The sequence below is a fragment of the Notothenia rossii genome (genome assembly GCF_949606895.1).
Source record: "Notothenia rossii genome assembly, chromosome: 5".
NCBI lineage: Eukaryota > Metazoa > Chordata > Actinopteri > Perciformes > Nototheniidae > Notothenia > Notothenia rossii.
In genome coordinates, this window is record NC_136903.1 from 64,408,722 (window position 1) to 64,428,409 (window position 19,688).

Here is a 19,688-nt window from a genome sequence, read left to right on the forward strand (position 1 = left end):
TGCAATCACTGAACAAGAGCTGAAAAATCTATTCATGAACACAATGCAAAAAACAAAACAAGATCAGGAAAAGCTTGCAGTAAAGTATTTCATTCTTTGTTAACAAGTTTCACTGGAACACAGATAAGTATACTAACTCTTTGTGAAGCCCAGCAACACGTTAATTTACAAATAACAACAAAAAAAACAATACAACATTGTTTAGTTTGGAGAGGATTTGACTGTCCCACTTTCAAATTCCATTCTAAGGCTTACATGAGTTAAAGAATAAGACAGCAGGTGAAATATGCAGGCACTATTGAACAATATTATCCATTGTCACAAACCAACAAAATCAAAGTTCACATACAAGCTCTTGAGCGGCGTAAGTAGTTTAAATTAGCAGTTTTACATTTGGGAAAAATACTCTCACTTGCCAAGATCAATACCTTCTGAAATTAGCTTGGTTTAGCTTAGCATAAAGACGAAACACTGCTAGCTTGGCTCTGTCCAAAAGTAAAAAGAAAGAAATAACTTTCAGCGCCCTTCAAATCTGAATTATTAACGTAGTATGTCTCTTTGTTTAAGAGCACATCTAAAATGTAAATCATCTTGTTTGGTACCCTTACACCACAACTTTAACACGGGAAAACTTTAAGAAAGGCAACTTTAGCTTCAGTAAGGTGACTTTAGGAGTGAAACTAAGTACGCTAGTTTTGCTAGCTAGTCTTGTAAAGTTAAATGCTAGTAGCTACAGTATTGAGTTAAAGGAGTGATATGTGTGACAAATATTTTACATATCTTTTGTTATAAGATTGTCGTGAACTGAGGCACAGGACACAGGACCCAAATGCAGGACTTGGAGACAGTTGTCCAAAAACAGAAAGTAGTCACACTTCACGTGGACATTTTTTAATTTTCTCTAACAAACACATCCAATGTGAAAAAAGGTTTTCCAAAAATCAAAACTCACTTGACAAAGATACTTTCTCAATATAAAGTTCAGGAGTCAAAGGGCCCAGGTTCTCATGGCATGGAACATAACGAACTGACAAGGGACAAAAAAACACAAGGGCTATATGGTGAGGGGGGTGAGCACAGGTGAAAACTATCAGGGCAGGGCCAAGCAGTCTCAAAGGCGGGAAACACACAAAGGCAGGAAGTGTGGGATCTGGAATGAGAGGGCATGATTACTTTAAAAAATAAAAACAGGAAGTGACAAGATCAAAAACACAAGACTAGACTAAAAAACATAACTTAACATAACATAACTGTCGAGCCACAACAAAGATACATTAAACATATGGTAGTGTTATCAATCCTCTTATTTAACTTACAGGAAGAGGATAATCATTTTCCAAACATGTCAAACAATAGCTTGTCTACTGCTTGTTAGCTCATTTAAATAAAGCCTCAATTAGAACACAGAGGTTTTACAGGTCTTCTCTCTACATGCATTTTTGAGGATTGTAGTGTCCATGCTCAGTTTCATGTTAGGAGACAGCAAAGGAATGAAAGCGTTGGAGTCCTTATCCTCAACCTGGGCTCTGGCACTTGAGACAGAGGGTTCCAGTAAGATCTTAGGGAATGGTGGCGAGTCTCTGACAGAGCTGTTTTCCTCCGTCTGGGAGCAAACGAGTTCTCGGAAACACTCCCTGAACCGTGTGGACAGCAGACTGTAGATGATGGGGTTGACTGCAGAGCTGAGATAAAAGAAGACGCCCGAGAGGATGTGGACGTACTGATAAATGTTGTGCATCAAATCGGTCCACTGGCTGATGGAACTCCAGAGGAGTCTCTCGATGTGGAATGGCGCCCAGCAGACTCCAAACACCGCCACCACGATCGCTACAGGAGAAAACCAGAGAGAGTGAGGCTGTTTAAAAATATTGTTTTGTTGTTGCCGGTTAAACGCTTTTTCTTGTTACCGATTAAAAAAAACATAGACGATCTTATCATCTACTTTCAACTGATGAAATGGGATAACAAAACAATCTCATTAACTTTCTTGGATATTGCCTAAAACTACAGGTGAAACTACACAGGTGTTCAAACTTGATGGTAATCATGATCTGAATGTGTCACTCTGAGCAGCAGAGGTAGTTCTTAAAGCACTTTTTTACATTTCTCTTTTAATAATCCATGGCTAATCCTCTCAGAGTGCTCTCACTGAAGGAGGTGCAGCAGGCTGTTTGGCTGTTAATGGCCATATGGCATCAAGATAACTGACTGACTGTATTGAAAGCTTGGTGGCTTTCCACACAGTGAGAGATATTTATAAATGTGAGAGTGGCAAATATCTCACGCTTTTTTTTGTTCTCTTTTCCAAAACAGAGTTTGTGAGTTTTTTCTACTTTACCCTTGTTCTGGGAATGTCATTTTCGAGCCTGAGACCTGAAAAACAGGCTCAGGGCTTAGCAGGTTAACAGATAGTAATTTCACTTTTTCTCTAAGTAAATCTGAAAAGTTGAGATAATGATTTATTGTCCTTGACGGTTTCACATTTATATTCTGTACCGTCTTGTTCCAGCTCATCCTTGTAACTACATGATGCTCATACCAAGTAAAGTAATCAAATCAAGGACGAAATGTCCCAAATGATTTATAAGTCATAAAAATTAAGCCTGACATATTTGGTATTTTTTGAAACACTGTATCTTCAGAGAATAAATAATATAGTTATGTGGGTTTAAACACATTGATTGTATAGTGACGAGTGGCGGACTGGCCATCGGGATATTCGGGACGAATCCCGATGGGCCGGTACTGAAGTGGGCCGGTCGGACGATGTGGGCCGGTCGGACAAGTCACTAGCATTGGCTTCTAACCTTGAGGTTGACGCTTGTACTTGTCTGACATTTGTGTTAACTTAATCAAAGTACAAGAGGCCGTCAGATTTCGATGTTTATGATGCGAATATGGCTGTGAAAATGGGCTTCCTGACAATGTGGAAAACCCATTATAGCTCTGACCTTTGCAGGTTCCATGTTGTCATGACTCTCAGTGGTATTCAACACCACCTTTTTATTTTTGTTACATGTGGTTTTATGATGAATATATACATTTAGAATGAAACTCCTTGTACAGAAAATTAAAAATCTATTTAAAGTGAGGTAAATGGACTGTTTACTGTAAGAACTGTGCTAACAGTGTAAGCTACATGAATCCTTATTCAGCCCCACAGCTTTATTGACTCCCAATACAAATGATCCATACAAAGAATTGACAATCCTTGGCATTGTTAGCTCTGTGCTTTCCTCACGTCCCTTTCTCTTTGGGAACATGTCTTGGCATTGATACAACAGATTAGGGGATATGCTGTCAATTTGTAGCAGTCTTTGACAGTAATACATGTACATGTTTTCCTAAAGAGTGAAAATAACTCACAGAGCATCTTGTTGATCTGTCTCCTGCGCCCGTTCACGCTCATCTTCCTCCGAATGTTGCTGCTACAGTTCCTCCCCAGGTTCTCGCTTGGCTGCCTTCGTTCTCTGCACAAATGAAGGCCCATCACCAGGTACAGCACGCTGATCACTATCATGGGCACGAAATAGAAGCACACAGTGGTAATCTGCATGACCATGTTATAGATCCACAGGGGCTTCAGCACTGTGCATATGGCTGACTCCTCCATCCTCCCTTTCAGGTAGAAGAGTCCGTGCAGGGAGGTGTTGGGGATGGCACAGATCATGGATACCACCCACACGATGGTGATGACCCGCTTTGCGTGCTTGTTAGTCGAGAGGTACCGTGTTTTGAGCGGGTGCACCACAGCTATATACCTCTCCACGCTCAAAGCTGTGACGTTGAGGATTGAAGCGAAGCAGACCGCCTCGAAGAGGAAGGTTTTGAAGTAACAGCCGCCCTCGCCAAAGGGAAAGGGGTAGTTCTGCCACAGGTCGTATATCTCCAGAGGCATCCCGAACAGTAGAACAAGAAGGTCCGACAAAGCCAGGCTCAACAAGTAGAGGTTGGTGGGGTTTCGCATCTTCTTGTGCTTTGCTATCACTGCACATGTGAGAAGATTCCCAGACAAGCCGACGAGGAAGATGAGAAGGTAAACACTGCTCACAGGGAGGAAAAAGGGGGACCGTTTTGGACCCAGGATGTCTACGAGGTTGACTTCGGTGACTTGGTCGCTGGTGTAATTCCCAGTGGCATTTAGTGGCACGCTGGTGTTGTGGACCAGCTTGGATATGTTTAAAGAGCAGCTTTGCAAAGTTTGCTCCATTTTGGAGAGGAAAATGTAAGGAACAACAAGGTGATGTCAACACATCCAGCGCCGATGTCTGGGTTGGTTCAACACTGGGGGCCCGCTTTAATATAAAAAGAAAAATAGGAAAACAGAAAAACGTCAACAGCCAATAGGATATCATTTGATGTGTAGCTCTGTGAGGATTGTTATTGTGGTCAAACTTCCGTTTAACATTTCTTTCTCTGCTTGTTTCATAAATCACCCAATCGTTCACATATTCCCAGAACTTGAGACCTAATTATAACTAAAGACTTCAAAAGACTTGAATCTTTAACCCTTTATCTTTAAAAAAATCTTTAATATTTAAATACATTTCACAAGGGCAGCCACTTACAATCCTTTTGATTATCAATTAATAAAGCCCATTGCATTCCTGATAAATTGTTAAGTCTATAAAATGCATGGTGATTATTAATTTAGTACTCAATTAATTTTCTGTCCATTTACTAAAAGATGAATGGACTGATTGTTCTTTCTTTGATGGGGATCAGCAGGAATAGGAGGCAAACTTAAAGTGTATTATTGATTACCTGATGGTGCAGAAAATGCATTATTCATAAAGCAAAACACACTTTGAATGTGTAGCAGGACGGGTTATTGAATGCTGTACACAGAATGATTTATTTGTACTTTTATTATTACTTCATTATATTACATAAAGCCATTCCAGACAAACAGCACAAATGTAATATAAGACTTCATTTTTTGTAATTGTAAAACATCATTTTACAAAAAAAGAAAAAAAAGGTTTCCAATAAAAATGTACCTCACCTTGTCGCTGTTGGTCTGCAATCTGCTTCTTACACGGCACTCTAATCATGATTAAAAATGAGAAGGAAAAAAAAAACAGCGCAATGAAGGCGATTAATGAACAAAATCGCAAATTGAAAAGTAGCTGGACACGCTTCTGGTCGCTGCAGAGGATACAGACGGAGGATGGAAACTGCGCTGCATCCACGTCCCCTTCAGACACACCGTGAGATGTAAGGGGGAGAGAGGGAGGCAGAGAGGGGGGAGAGATCATCTGTTTAATTTATGTAGCCTCTACATTCTGAAAGGCTGGAGACAGGAACAGAGGAATCTTGTCGTTCATTGACTTTCAAAATCAAAACACTTGTGTGAATGAATCACTTTATCTAAAATGCTGCAGCCAATAAGCTACATCTACATATTGTAACAGAAGCAATATTACGGATTCATTTTTAAATAAATAGTCATGATTTGAGACGTCATCAGACTGTTGTGTAAGGAAACACAAGGGACTGTGCAAAAAGTAATAGGGAGGGTCAAAAAAGCAATATTCATATATTTTTAATTAGCATTTTGCTAAAAGCAGGGTAGTGTATAACTTATGAGTAATAAGGGGGAACAAAATAATTTCTGATCCAAGTTAATATTTTATTTTACGCATGGGGCAAAATACATTGTCAGTGACAGGTATAGGTCGAACTATTCAGCCAGAAGTTCTTTATTTAAAAATATAGTATTTTCTCTATTTTGTTGTGTTTGCCATATTTGTACCTACCTTGCAAGCAGGGTTTTTCTTATGTGAGGGTCAGAATCTTAAGAACATGATGATTAATCTGCGGACGGCTTTTTTACCAAATAAAGTGATTCACTATACCTTCCCCTGTTGTTTTCATCCCTTAATCCTTTAAGTGCCCATGGATTGTTAATGTAATACATGACAACAAGGTAATAACAGAAGATAATACAGAAAATAATATTGACAGTATGTTTCAAAGAGTTAGGCCACTGAATGCAGTTGTTGTCCAAATTAGAAAAATAAAAAAAAGGGCAGAAAAGTTTTTGAGTGTGAAGAATGAGTTAAGGAGTCTCAGCCTGAGAAAATAGGTGGAGCAGTACAAAGTCCAGCCATCAAGTGAAACAGCTTGATCCAGGATGTTGAGACAGGTCTCTGAAGATGTAAGCGCAGCCCTAATTTCCAGTTTCTGGGTCATATACATGGCCGTATCCACCATTGAGGTCACCGAGGTCCGGACCTCGGTAATATACTTCCAGTACTTCCATTTACTGACGATGGGGGCGCTGCATAACTACGTAGCCTCGATTAAAGCAAACAGAAGAAGACGACATCTATCAACAAACCACCGCAGCCCGGGCCCTTTCTCATTTCTCTAGGCTTGTTTGAGACAAGCGAGACCTGCGCAGACCTGCGCAATTTCGATCAACGTCTTGCTAGTGCGTTGCATGATGGTTAGTCATTTTGTCCGACTTGCTCGGTTATGGCTAGAAAGGATCCGTCTAGTGTAAAACTCTCGCGAGAGTTTGCAATAATGCTGAATGTTTACGTTTGGCAGGCAGCCTTTCAGTTACAATCGTTAACATCAGTGGGCCACAGCAAAGGATGGTGAGAAGCTAAACTATCTATTAATTATGTCAATTACAGGGAGTGTGATTGTTGAAATAGGGTGTTAGAGGTCTTGCTGTTAAAAGAAGAATGACAACACTGTAGATCACCAACACTATGGTTTATTTTTTATTCACAGGCAAGACAACGTTGTCGCAGTAAAAGTCCCAAGATAGCTCCTGGTGCAATACAATGTTCCCTTTCAGTGTTTTACTATTATCCTGCTGCATTAATGTGTATGTTGCATCGTGTACTGCTGTAGATGTGTTTCCGAGCCGCTCCAACGAGAGTTACAACGAGAACGTGACGTCATATTTACACAAGACGGATCCTTTCTAGCCATAACCCCGCAGCCCGGACTTGTATCGGAGCAGCGAAGGAGTGATGAAGTATCTAGAGATCTGAGTCAAGTGGGCTGCTTGTGTTTCTGTTCATCAGGACATCATATGACCAGCAGATCCTGTGTGAACGCTCTACGTTAGTCAGTGGACGTCCGACAACATGCACACTAACTTATATTGCAGCTATAGGCTATACTTTGGTTTAAATTGCGTGAATAAGCCAGAGAGCTAAAGTTAATTACATTCATCCAATGTCAGAAGCAGTGGCGGCCGGCCCATAGGGGCGCTAGGGGCGCCGCCCCACTCCTCCCACATGTTTGATTGTCATTAAAAATGTAAAATAAATAAAAAGATATATTTAAAAAAAGATATTTCTTTTATTTTTATTTTTAATGAACAAGGTAAATATTATATAGTTGGTATCAGTAAAATGTATAATCTACAATAAAATCTGGTTTAAAATTGTTTTACGATGTCTAAAGTTACTGGTGTATCATTACCTTTATATATACAGTCTATGATCATTACCCTTTCTCGTCCGGGCGGTAGAAAGGAGCCCTCAGCCAGAGCAGCAGCAGCCAACAAGCTGACTGTTGCCATCTGTAAACTATGCCCCCGAAACATAATTTCAGCCAATCAGCGTCGTCAGATCTGATGCTCAAAGGGCGCCTTTTCAGCGCCCAGGGGCCTCATTTATATATACGCTAAAAAAATGGCGTTTGGCATTTTCTACGCAATGTTTGCGATTTATAAAATACTAAATTGACGGTAAAACGTGCGGTCCTCCACGCAAACTCTAACCCATGCGTACGCACAAACACGGGAGAGACGAGAAAATGCGACACCGTTGGCAGAAGGAAGAATGTTGAGAAATATGTGTAAATAATACCATAAATAAAATGTTACCTCTCATTTATATGAATAATTCATTTTCAAACATTGATTAAAGCCAATCTTAAAATGATTTAACAAACGCCTGTTTGAGACTCAGTGCACACAACATAACTTGGAGAAATAAATAAATACGGATATGTTATTTAAAACCACCTTGAATATGTTGTGTTAATGTTATGTAATGTTTTCTCATAAATGATGCGGTAAGCAGGAGGAAAGAATTACGCCTAAACTGACGCCGTTTTGCATTTCTATAGGTTGTAGATACGAGCATGGTTTTATATATGTTTAATACATGTTTAATCGTGTTTTATGCCGTTTGCCAAGACTTGATAAGTCGCTCGTAAAACACAGGAGCGCAGTGTTTCCCCTAGGATGGAGTCATAGCAGCGGTGCTAAGGCACGTGGGCCCAGCATAATGTGAGCGCGGAGCGCGTGGAATTTTTTAGTGTGTGCGCGTGCGAAGTGCGCCCCGCCAATTTGTTTCTATGTGTCAGCACAAGAAAGGCTCTTGAGGCCTAGTACCAGGGCCGGTTCTAGACAATTTGCTGCCCTTGGTGAGATTTTAAGCGACATTTTATGTGTAAAGTATAAATGAAAAATCTCTACAAAAGACAAATACACTGCAAAAACACAAACTTATTGACATAGCTAATAGACGTCAAAATGGCTTCAAATGTATTCAGTATTGTATGAACATGTTTGAATTGGGGGGTGGACGTCACATCCTCTAGGGGGGTCCGGGGGTATGCCCCCCCGGGAAGATTTTGTTTTGAACATTTTACAGTCAAATGTTTCAATCTGGTGCACTTTGAGCACAGAATTACTAGAAACCTGATCTAGGGGGTACAACTATAAAAACGCCCATATGAAAAAGATCAGTTTACATTTTAATAATCAAATAAGTATGTGAACATAACCAATAACCTACCATAGCCAATAACAAATAAATGTAGCTTATTTTAATTTTGTTGTTCATTCATATCTTATTTTACCTAGTTAACCTAGCGCCCACCGTACAGGGCAAATTAAACGTGTAACCAGGGTGAAAAGGGTGTTACATTTACTTAATTATGAATGTTGTTACATCAAGGCCGAACATTTGGATGAGCGCCAACGTTCAAAAATGTTTTTTCCCTCCCAGAGCTACCAGCGCAGCGCCCCCCAGATCTGGCGTCCTAGGCGACCGCCTGTGTCGGCTATGCCAGTAACGCAAATACTACAAATCCACATAACAAACAATCAAAAATGAAAAATTGTTTTTTTTTGGGTACCTGGCTGGCGCCCCCTAGCAGCGGCGCTCATATTTCAGCAGCGGCGCTGCGCCGCCACTATTTGTATATAGGGGAAACACTGAACATTGTATTGTTTTCTTTTTACACTGACTCAGATATAATGAAAATACTATGTCAGTTGAAGCTCAGCTTTGGTAAGAAAGAGACAGGACAGGCAGAGAGAAAGAGAGAGAGAGAAAGTGATGGAAGTCAGGGAGGAACTTTAGGTACAATCACACAAAAGAATGTAGGCTTAATAACCCCATCTATTTATCTATCTATTTATCTATAACAATAGTCTTCATTTACAATAGGCATAATTTTAAAACAACATACTGTACATATATTGCAGTTATGATGTCGAAATAACATACAATTGTATAAAACACCATTTGCTTACATCTTTGTTCTCTTTTGAGAATCAAATAAAACAGATTTAAATAAAAAAATAATGCAAACAAACAAGTGAAATTAACTAAATGGCTGAATTGCTTTTAATTCACTTGCAGGAGCGACAAGTGAGGAGGAGCAAAAAGTGAACAACGAGGGAGAGATTGAACACAGAGAAAGAGTAGAGGACAGAGAGAGTAATGAACAGGAAGAAGACAGAGAGACTAAAGAAGATGGAAGAGAGGCTGCAGGTTATGGAAAGGAGAGAGACATGGAAAATGAATGTTGACAATGTTGTGTCATCATTTTAGCCTCTTCTGCATGTCCAGATCATTAATAGTAAAAATGAACACTTTCAAAAATAATTTATGCTGCATCCACTGACATGATTTGAAATCAATATATTATCCAATTTGTGACCCCCCACAGGACTTAAAAAGCACCTAACTAGATCATGAAAATCCCCAAAATCTCGGGGGGTATCCCCCAAACCCCCCTAGCATGTTTGGACCTTGGTATTTAGGAAATCCTGGATCAGGCCCTGGGGTCTCATTTATAACGCCGTGCGTAGGATTCACGTGGGAAGGTTGCTTACGTAGTAGAAATCCAAAAAATAGGTACAGAAATGTTCGACATTTTCCGATTCACCAAACATTGCGTACCGGTGAGGAAAGTGTGTACAGCACTTCCTACGGCGGTTTCCCTTTATAAATCACAATCGACTTGAAATGCGGTGCAGCTTTTGCGGGCTTCACGTAACGCCCATATTTGCCTATAAATAGTGAAAAGAAACGCCCATTCATTCATTCATTTTGACTGACTTTATGGAGAAGATCACAGGAAATGACGACAGAACAGCTAAAAAAGACATCCCACAACGTGTCAGATTTTGGTTATTTTGGGGAGGTCGAGATAAATGATATTGTTTGGTGGATGCAGTAAAACATGATTAAACATGATAGTATATAAAACCATGCTCTTATCTATACAACCTATAGAAATGCAAAACGGCGTCAGTTTAGACGTAATTCTGTCCTCCTGCTTACCGCATCATTTGTGAGAAAACATTTCCTAACATTAGTACAACATATTGGTTTTAAATAACATATCCGTCAGGGCTCGACATTAAGGGCTGCCCGATGGCCCGGGGCCATCTAGTATTTAGCTCGGGCCATGAAGCCTCACCTGCTGGTTGCCCGATCGGGCAATCTATTATGCCAGTATCATGCAGCTCGCGGATCCAGTAATGAGTGACCCGACAGTAAAACTAAACATATCTATAACTAGTTACGGTAGTTTGAGAGGTAATTAAAATAGCTACGTGTGATATTCTAACCTGAGGTGTGTGTTTTGTCCGCTCACCGCTGCATGTGATCATGCAGAACTGCGTGTCGACTCATCAGCAGCAGCTGACCTCTCTCTCCCGTCAGATTAGACTTCACTCGCGTTTATGTCCATATTGATCAGATCTAGCTAGTTCTAGCTAATGATAGGACTACCTGCTTATTAAAAGACACCTAAACAATAAGTGTCGCTATGCAACTGGGTGAGGCCACAAAGTATAGCGCAGCATTATGCATTTGTTTACATGCCCACCGGAACCCAGAGGCATTACCAACAGATCAACGCACAATCAACCCATACAGGACATCTCTTTCTCCACATTAAGCGTTAGACATTAGAATTGACTATTCTTGTCTGTCACATACTCTTCTTGTCTGTCACATAAGTGGCGCAACTGAAGCGGTATTGTGCTAAAGGGAAATTATTGTGACCGAAGAGATTTAGATTTTGCCGGCCAACGGGAACTCGGTTATGGCTAGAAAGGATCCGTCTAGTGTAAAACTATCGTGAGAGTTTGGCTGAATGTCACGTGGCTGAATGTTTACGTCGTTAACATCAGTTGGCCACAGCAAATGATGGTGAGAAGCTAAACTATCTATTAATTATGTCAATGACAGGGAGTGTGATTGTTGAAATAGGGTGTTAGCGGTCTTGTTGGTGTTCAAAGAAGAATGACAACACTGTAGATCACCAACACTATGGTTTATTTTTTATTCACAGGCAAGTCAACGTTGTCGCGGTAAAAGTCCCAAGATAGCTCCTGGTGCAATAAAATGTTCCCTTTCAGTGTTTCACTATTATGTCTGATGTTTCTCTATTAATATTGCTGCTGCATTAATGTGTATGTTGCATCATGTTACTGCTGTAGATGTGTTTCCGAGCCGCTCCGATTACAACGAGAGTTACAACGAGAATGTGACGTCATATTTACACTAGACGGATCCTTTCTAGCCATAACCCGGGAACTCGGTGATGGCTAGAAAGGATCCGTCTAGTGTAAAACTCTCGCGAGAGTTTGCAATAATGCTGAATGTTTACGTTTGGCAGGCAGCCTTTCAGTTACAATCATTAACATCAGTGGGCCACGTGATGGTGAGAAGCTAAACTATCTATTAATTATGTCAATGACAGGGAGTGTGATTGTTGAAATAGGGTGTTAGCGGTCTTGCTGTTCAAAGAAGAATGAAAACACTGTAGATTACCAACACTATGGTTTATTTTTTATTCACAGGCAAGTCAACGTTGTCGCAGTAAAAGTCCCAAGATAGCTCCTGGTGCAATAAAATGTTCCCTTTCAGTGTTTCACTATTATCCTGCTGCATTAATGTGTATGTTACATGTTACTGCTGTAGATGTGTTTCCGAGCCGCTCCAACGAGAGTTACAACGAGAACGTGACGTCATATTTACACAAGACGGATCCTTTCTAGCCATAACCCGGGAACTCTGACGTCGCCATTTTGTATGCTTCGCGGATGCGCTCGGCTCCTCTCGACTGCTGCTCGGGTCTGCTCGGTCAGCTTCCGGATGAGGAGGCATTCGTTCGACCAACTTACAGTAGATAACATTACAAAATGTTTTAACAGGGGCCATAATAGTGTAAATAATGTTTGTTTTGGCAGTTACAACTGAATGTAATGTTTTCTACTTTTTTACTGACCAACAACTTAAGGATTTTTTTATAACTATGCAGGGCATGCAATTTCTTATAGCTATGCAGGGCATGCAAGAGAGCAAACACAAACAAGAACAAACAAACAAGTGAAATGAAGAATAAAATTGAAATTGTACAATATAATAATTGTGCTGGTTCATCTTATAATTCAGTTTAGAGAATGCACCAGACAGCATAGATCTAAGACCTGCAAAAATCGAAATGCTCTAGGGGGAGGCCCCCCAAACCCTTCGTGGCATTTCGTCCGATCAAATTTTTCAGGGCAATCTCGATTGGGCTCAGGGCCATCTGTAAATTGGGCCATCTCCCAAAATCCTTAATGTCATGCACTGTCCGTATTTATTTATTTCTCCAAGTTATGTTTTTGGGTGTACTGAGGAGTCGCAAACAGGCGTTTGTTTAATCATTTAAAGATTGGCTTTGATCAATGTTTGAAAAATTAATTCTTCATATATGATAAATGAGAGGTAACATTTTATTTATAGTATTATTTCCACATATTTCTCTCCATTCTTCCTTCTGCCAACGGTGTCGCAGTTTCTCGTCTCTCCCGTTTTTGTGCTTAGTGCGTACGCATGGGTTAGAGTTTGCGTGGAGGACCGCACGTTTTCCCGTCAAGTTCGTATTTTATAAATCGCAAACATTGCGCGTACGCCATTTTTTGAGCGTATATTCCTTTATAAATGAGGCCCAAGGTCATATAGTTTTATTTTTCAGTGACTGTACATTAACCTGTAGGTTGCAGAAGAGCTTTGATACCTATGGGTTACCTCAGCGCCATATAGACTGAGAGTTACGTCATCTCCGTTCACTCCAATGGACCACTTTTTTACAGCAATGGCGGATCGTGGAGCCTCTCAATCGTTCCCCGGAAGTTAGTGCCAAGGCTAGCAGAGCTGTAGAGTTGCAGCATAATAGACCGTTCGTGACGGACTTTTAAAGGTAAGAAGAAGTTTAAAGATTTATATTGCGGATATTATCAGTACATCTGATTCAAATTAACATGTGTATTAACCTCTTAAGCACTGAGCCTGTTTTTCAGGTTTCAGGCTCCAAAATGCCACGAACACAGCAAAGACTATATCTTCACTTCTAAAAGGGGTAAATTTATAATATTTTCTCTCAAAGCAAGGTTACATCTGTGAGTTTGATGTAGAAATGTCAGAATCAATCTAGATGTTTTTATTTTAAAGTAAATTCAGATGGAACATAGTAAAAACATGTAAATTATAATATCCGCCTAAAAAAAAAACATTACTCATCGTGAAAACCAGGGGCGGACTGGGACTACAAATCAGTCCGGGACTCTCGACCGGCCCACTTCGGTACCGCCGGCCCACCGCGGTGCTAGTGACTTACCGCAGAGGTAGACATTAAGGGTAAAATACCACTGGCCCGGAGCATTCGTCCAAAAAGAAATCGACTAATAATGAAGAAAATTAACACATTTGTTGCAATAGTAATGTATGCACAAACTACATTACTACTTGTACTACAACATTTGAATCATCAGTTCTTCCTCATATTCCTCAATTTTTCATATTTGGTTTATGAAAATAATGATATTGTGGTCATTGTTAAAAAATGTCTGCTATTATTATGAGTATTATTATTTGTATAATGCACTTTCTGCCTTCCTGTCATTAGGAGTTAGACATGTAATGGCTATGTAATTGATTTGATTAGAACCTTCATTATCCTAAACTGCTGGGACATTTCGCCAATACCTTTATATTGTCTACTCTTCACTTACTTGTCAGCATAGGTCGGCATTGATGTACAGAGCCGACAGAAGACCTTGTTTATATCGGCATCATATTGAGAGGTGCAGCCAGTGACGCGTCCTAAACCAGGAAGTAAGCTGCTGGTTCCCTCGACAAAAAGCAATGGGATTTCTCAAAAGGGTTTTGGAAAATAACTGGAAATAAGGTCTGTGGAAAACAAACCTGTTTGATAAATGCACGTTTTGTTCAGCCGGATAATCTCCACAAGTCTACCCTACTTTTATAATGTTCAAATCATAAATCTAATCGATAGATTATAAAAGGGTTTTAGGACGCGTCACTGCACCACTAGAAGCCAACTCCATCGATCAAGCTGGCTGAAACTTTCTCTCCCTCTTCTTCTCTTGCTCCCTGTCACTCTCCTTTAACTCCTCCGGTAACTTTCTTTTATTAGAAGATTGTTTTTTGCCCGGCGCTTGGCCGGTTACCGCTGGTATTAAAAACATTTTGGCGAATGGTTAGGTGGCGCGATAGTCTGTAGTGAAGGAGCGCGCTCCCGCTCACGGGAGCCTGCTCGCGCCGCGCTCCGCAGCAAACAGCTGTTTGCTTTTCACCCAACAACGACAACCGATTCACGGAACTCTATGTTGTAGCGTTGATAAACGAAACAATTTAACTAAATTGCTAGTCAAAATACCAATACCACAGGAAAATTATTTTAAAGCAATATTTTTAGAGGCCCGAGCGGGCAAGTGGAAAGTACGTTATGCTGGCCCGGGGTGTCTAAATAGTGCTTCCGGGCCAGCGGGCCATTTATAATGTCGAGCCCTGCCGGTTACTGGCCGGACCACATCGTCCGACCGGCCCACTTCAGTACCGGCCCATCGGGATTCGTCCCGAACGTCCCGATGGCCAGTCCGCCCCTGGTCAAAACCACCCTTGAATGATGGGTTAGTAGAGTAAAAGCTTTAGGAATCCAAACTATAACATATAATAAGTACCCTGTATCAAGATTGATGCAAAACAAGTTAAATTTGACCTTTTTAGAGAGGTTTAGAAAAATAAAGTCCAGGCGGACTCACCTCTGGATAATTTGGGAACCATCGGTTCCATTTGACCTTTTTCACTGTAAAAATAATTGTATTACTTTGAATTATCAGTATAGGTATTCATTCCATCCAAATACAACAGTTGTGAAAAAATTAAACATTTAAAAAACCTACTCTGTTATCCTCTTAGGCCCCACAATGCTAACAGTGAGCCTCTGGATTAGCCCCGAGCGAAAAATGCTAACCTATTATGCACCGGAAATCACTTCTAGCTCCCTTATTACTTATCCCAGTTGCACATCCAACACATCGTTTATGATCGTAAAGACACAGAATCTAACGGTGCCCACCTCAACACTGAAAGATACACACTTGCAACGTTATCAACAAAAACGTAAATCAAAAGAAGTGGCGCTAGGTAGCTATGCTAACGTGGTTTACCTTTGTCTTTCTCTGGTCTAAACTGGTCTTCAATGGCATTAAAACGATAACAACGATGATGTAGTTAATCCATAGGTTAATATCCAATGTGGCTGTGTCCCCTTTGAAATGTTCTGATAATCTATAAGCAATAAAACTGCAATTCCGTTATCTGCTGTCCGCTCTGTGCTCCGTGCGCTCTGGGTCCTGCAATTCCTGCTTCCTTACGTAGTAAACAATAAGTAAAGTCTGCTGCGTAAAGTGCTTACGCCGGCTGGCATTCTTCATACCTTACGCAGGACCATATCTCTGGAACCCATTGGTCGATTTGGGTGATTTACACCTTTTTCTTAACCAACATATCCAATAGAATCGAGGGGCAGTTCCCAAATCCAAGTAAACATTACCATAGAACTATATAATAGAGAAGCAAACAAAGCACATCTGAAAGTACAAGCCTGGACGGCAAAACTTTATACCCAGTATATTGCCATAAATATGATGGTGGATTATCAGTAAAAAATTCTACGTGACAAATAGACATTGGATTAACCTTGAGCGGCGTTTTTATTCCGGTGAACACAACTTTTGATCACAAATCAAAAAAGGTAAGACGTAATTATTGTAATATTTTTGAAACCGGATGTTGTTTACTTTCTCTTTTCTGGCTGATAGCTCCGCAATTCTGGGTCCTACAGTGATGACATTACTGTGGAGTCTCAGCTTTAATCGGATATCTTGTTTGTGCAGTGACGATAAGTAATAAGCGCATTGCTATCGTGAGTGCTTTGCAAAAGTCCGTTAGCATTAGTTAGCATTTTTTCGCTCCATGCTAATTCAAAGGCTTGGTATTACTCTTGTGTTTCTTTTAGCTAAAAATGGTTAATATTGTTAGTTAGCTGAGTTTCTTATCGTTAAAAGGGTATGAAACATTAATAGTTTCATAAAAGTTAAGAAGCCCTGAGACATAGTCTCGTAAAAAAACGGTGGGGGGGGGGGGGTCCACTGGGGGGACCCTCGTCCTTAAGAGGTTAAAGGATGTCAGTGGATTATCCCTAAATTAGTAGATTTAGGGAACGTTTACAGATAACAGATTAAGCCAGGATACCATACCATAGTACCATACACTATACCATAGTGGTTGAATACACAGTATTAGGAAACACTTTTACTTACTGGACATGTTATACTCATTACATACTGTATATAAAATATCACCAAGAATGTTAGACAACTTTATAGAAATGTATATCACATGTTACTGATGCCATGTGTCATACTTTGTTAAACTCACAAATAATAAAGTTCCATAACTTCAGTTGGGAACAAAGACCACACCTTATCTCCCCAAGGCAATTTCCCATCCAATAGGTGTGCTATATAGGTGTGTATAACCCTTTCTCCTGTCTGTTACTCCCTCTTTCAGCACATGGACCAGAGGGGGATTCAATGGAGCCTGAATATCTGCACTGAGACCCTCACCCTGCACCCTGAGTCTAAACTCTGTGTTTTTCAAGCCTTTCCCTGTTTTTTTGTATTAAACAAAACATTAAGCTTTCCCAATGGTGTGGTTTTCGTTTTGTGAAAAAGTGCAAATGCAGTGTTTTTTTATAATAACCTCACATATTTTTTTGCTGTTGGTCACGAAATTGCTCCTGCTGACTTGAACCAGCCATTTTTTCCTCCGCTCTGTGTCAGTGGGGAAGCCGTACATTCGTACTCCTTTCTCGGAGCGATTTGAGCATCCCCAGGCAGCACAGCAAACCATGGTGGCGACTAGGAGGCAGCACAGCAAACCAGGACAACACGGAGGAAAAGGCACAGACAAACTGCATGATATGCTATTCAATGTTTATTGAATTCCATGTATTTGCAATGGATGTTCCTAAAACAACACATTTAACATCATCATCATCATGCTGCTGCTGCTGCTGCTGCTAGTCCTTTGAAAGTCACCTGTCGGTCTCCTGTCCTTTTTGAAAGCCATAAAGATGACATTAGTCATTTAGATAACTTGTGTCCTCAATTACCATGGGATTACTGAAACTACCATGAATTTAAGAAAATGGTAGAAATGAATCTAATCTGAATTTTGAAGCATTCCTTTAGATCCCCTCCCTCTAAATATATCAATAAACATTACAAAGTGATGCTCCTGACTACCATACAAGTTTAAGAAGATAATATTGGTTTTAAAGAATTCAAAGCTATAAATAAACAGCAACAGGCTCTTTAACCAAGGCACTGTTAGCCTAACATGTAAACTAGTTGTTCAAACTAAACCTAATATTATCACTTAATATTAGCAAATTCTATTTTTTTTTAAAAAACATATTGATGTAAATACATACACATATCGATTTGTTGTATAGATATTGCAAATCAAAACCTTTATTCACTAATAATTACCAAATATCGTAGTTCTATCTCCTGTTATCAATGCATTCACATTGCCCGCCATGAACTTCCGGGGAATGATCCTCGTCTACATGAACCACGTGACGATAACCGTTTTCGGACTTCCGCTGTCGTAACTCTTCTATCGATATGGCGCTGGGTTACCTTAGCTCATCCCATCTCTCTCGCCTGAATGTTTGACATGTTGAACTTGATTTCAAACCTCTCTAGGATTTTGCCTATATATTTATTTTGAGACATTTTAACTTCACCTTCTGTTTGGTAAAAATCAATTCCCAGGAAACGTTTCAACTTTCAGAAAGCATAATCTTTACACCTTCCAGTACATTTTTGTTGCTTGCTGCTATCGTCAACCCATACAATCATGATTACCTTTTCATCATGTTTCTCTCTTGTATACACACAATGATCAGCTGGATTCTGTATGAAACCGTTCTCACTCAGACATGTGTGTAACATAGCATTCCAGTTTCTACCTGATTAAATCCATTATGGATATATCTTATATCTTATCTTTTATATCTTATCTATAGAGAGACTTTTGCAACTTACAAACTAGGTTTTCCCCGGTTATTGACTTTTCTTCATAACCTTCTGGTTGTTCCATATAGATTACACAATCAATGGGTGCATGCACATAGGCTGTTTTAACGTCCATCTGGTGTAAAATGAGTCCCTCTTGTGCTGCTTTCTGCATGAGTGCTCTTACACCTGTCATATCAGTCATTTCAGGGCCGGGGGAGGGGTTACAAGGCTTGCGTCATGTGCTGCATTCACTTGCACTCGGACATTAGGGATTTTCTCTCATAAATGTCCGATGAGCCACAACTTTTCTTTCAAAACAAAGCTGCCAACTGGGGTGTCAACTAGGGTGGCAAGGCATTTTTCTGAGGTGGCAGCTGCCACCCCATGCCACCCCGTAGAACCGCCACTGCTCTGATCCCTCCTCCATCCCTCATTTCCTGGGAGAAGTACTTAGCAGAAGCCTCGGTCACCATTTTAACAACCCCGATTTCTCTTATTCTTCATTTCCTCGCTCCTCTGTCTCACCGGAAGTTGATTTGTCTGCGCCATCTAGCGTCCCAATGGCCTTATTTTTGCCTGAGGAGCAAGGAGCGATAATGGAGGAGCTATAATCGAGGAACCATCAGACCATCCTCCGATGAAATCCTCAGACACTCGCCCAGCCCCTTACTGTGTATCGCTCACTGATTGGACGATGCAGCGCATGCACTGATCTGATGCTTCTTGACATGAGAGCAGTTTCCCAGCGGAGTGAAGAAAATACATGAACCTCACGGGAGTCACTCCTCAGTTTATACCGTGTTTTGTTTCAATTCATGTATCATTTAGTTACAAATATGTGATATATCTGAACAACAAAGTGGTCAAAAATCATTTTATTCATTTTTTGGAAACATTTTCATGATCGCTATTTTCGTTATACATTTTTATTCATTGTCATTTCCATTCAGTCAGTCATTAAGTGCTATTTAAAATGTTAATTTGCTACATATCCAAACAAACAAACAAAGTGTGCAATCCAATGAATGTT

The 19,688-nt window shown here is 40.3% G+C and overlaps 1 protein-coding gene and 1 long non-coding RNA gene across 4 annotated transcripts in view; one reads left to right on the forward strand and one right to left on the reverse strand.

Moving 5' to 3' along the window:
* On the reverse strand, positions 1–17,233 carry nmur3 (neuromedin U receptor 3). Of its 2 annotated transcripts, XM_079683378.1 has the most exons (4): positions 15,737–17,233; positions 5,006–5,046; positions 3,367–4,295; positions 1–1,827 (listed from the first exon to the last, which is right to left on the reverse strand). In XM_079683378.1, exons 3-4 carry the CDS (start codon positions 4,208–4,210, stop codon positions 1,397–1,399), a joined length of 1,275 nt encoding a protein of 424 aa, XP_079539504.1. In that variant the 5' UTR covers positions 4,211–4,295; positions 5,006–5,046; positions 15,737–17,233; the 3' UTR covers positions 1–1,396. The 2 variants fall into 2 exon arrangements, with proteins under 2 accessions (XP_079539504.1, XP_079539505.1); XM_079683379.1 differs by lacking the exons at positions 5,006–5,046; positions 15,737–17,233 and having other exon boundaries at positions 3,367–4,604.
* The window catches only part of LOC307040494, a 27,010-nt gene continuing 13,798 nt past the window's right edge, over positions 6,477–19,688 (forward strand). Inside the window, exons 1-2 of one of the 2 annotated variants that reach the window (XR_013808520.1) lie at positions 6,477–6,605; positions 13,358–13,464. This is a non-coding gene — a long non-coding RNA (uncharacterized lncRNA). Of the gene's footprint in view, positions 6,606–9,254; positions 13,465–19,688 lie in introns of those variants that run through there. The other variant, XR_013808521.1, reaches the window with a different exon arrangement.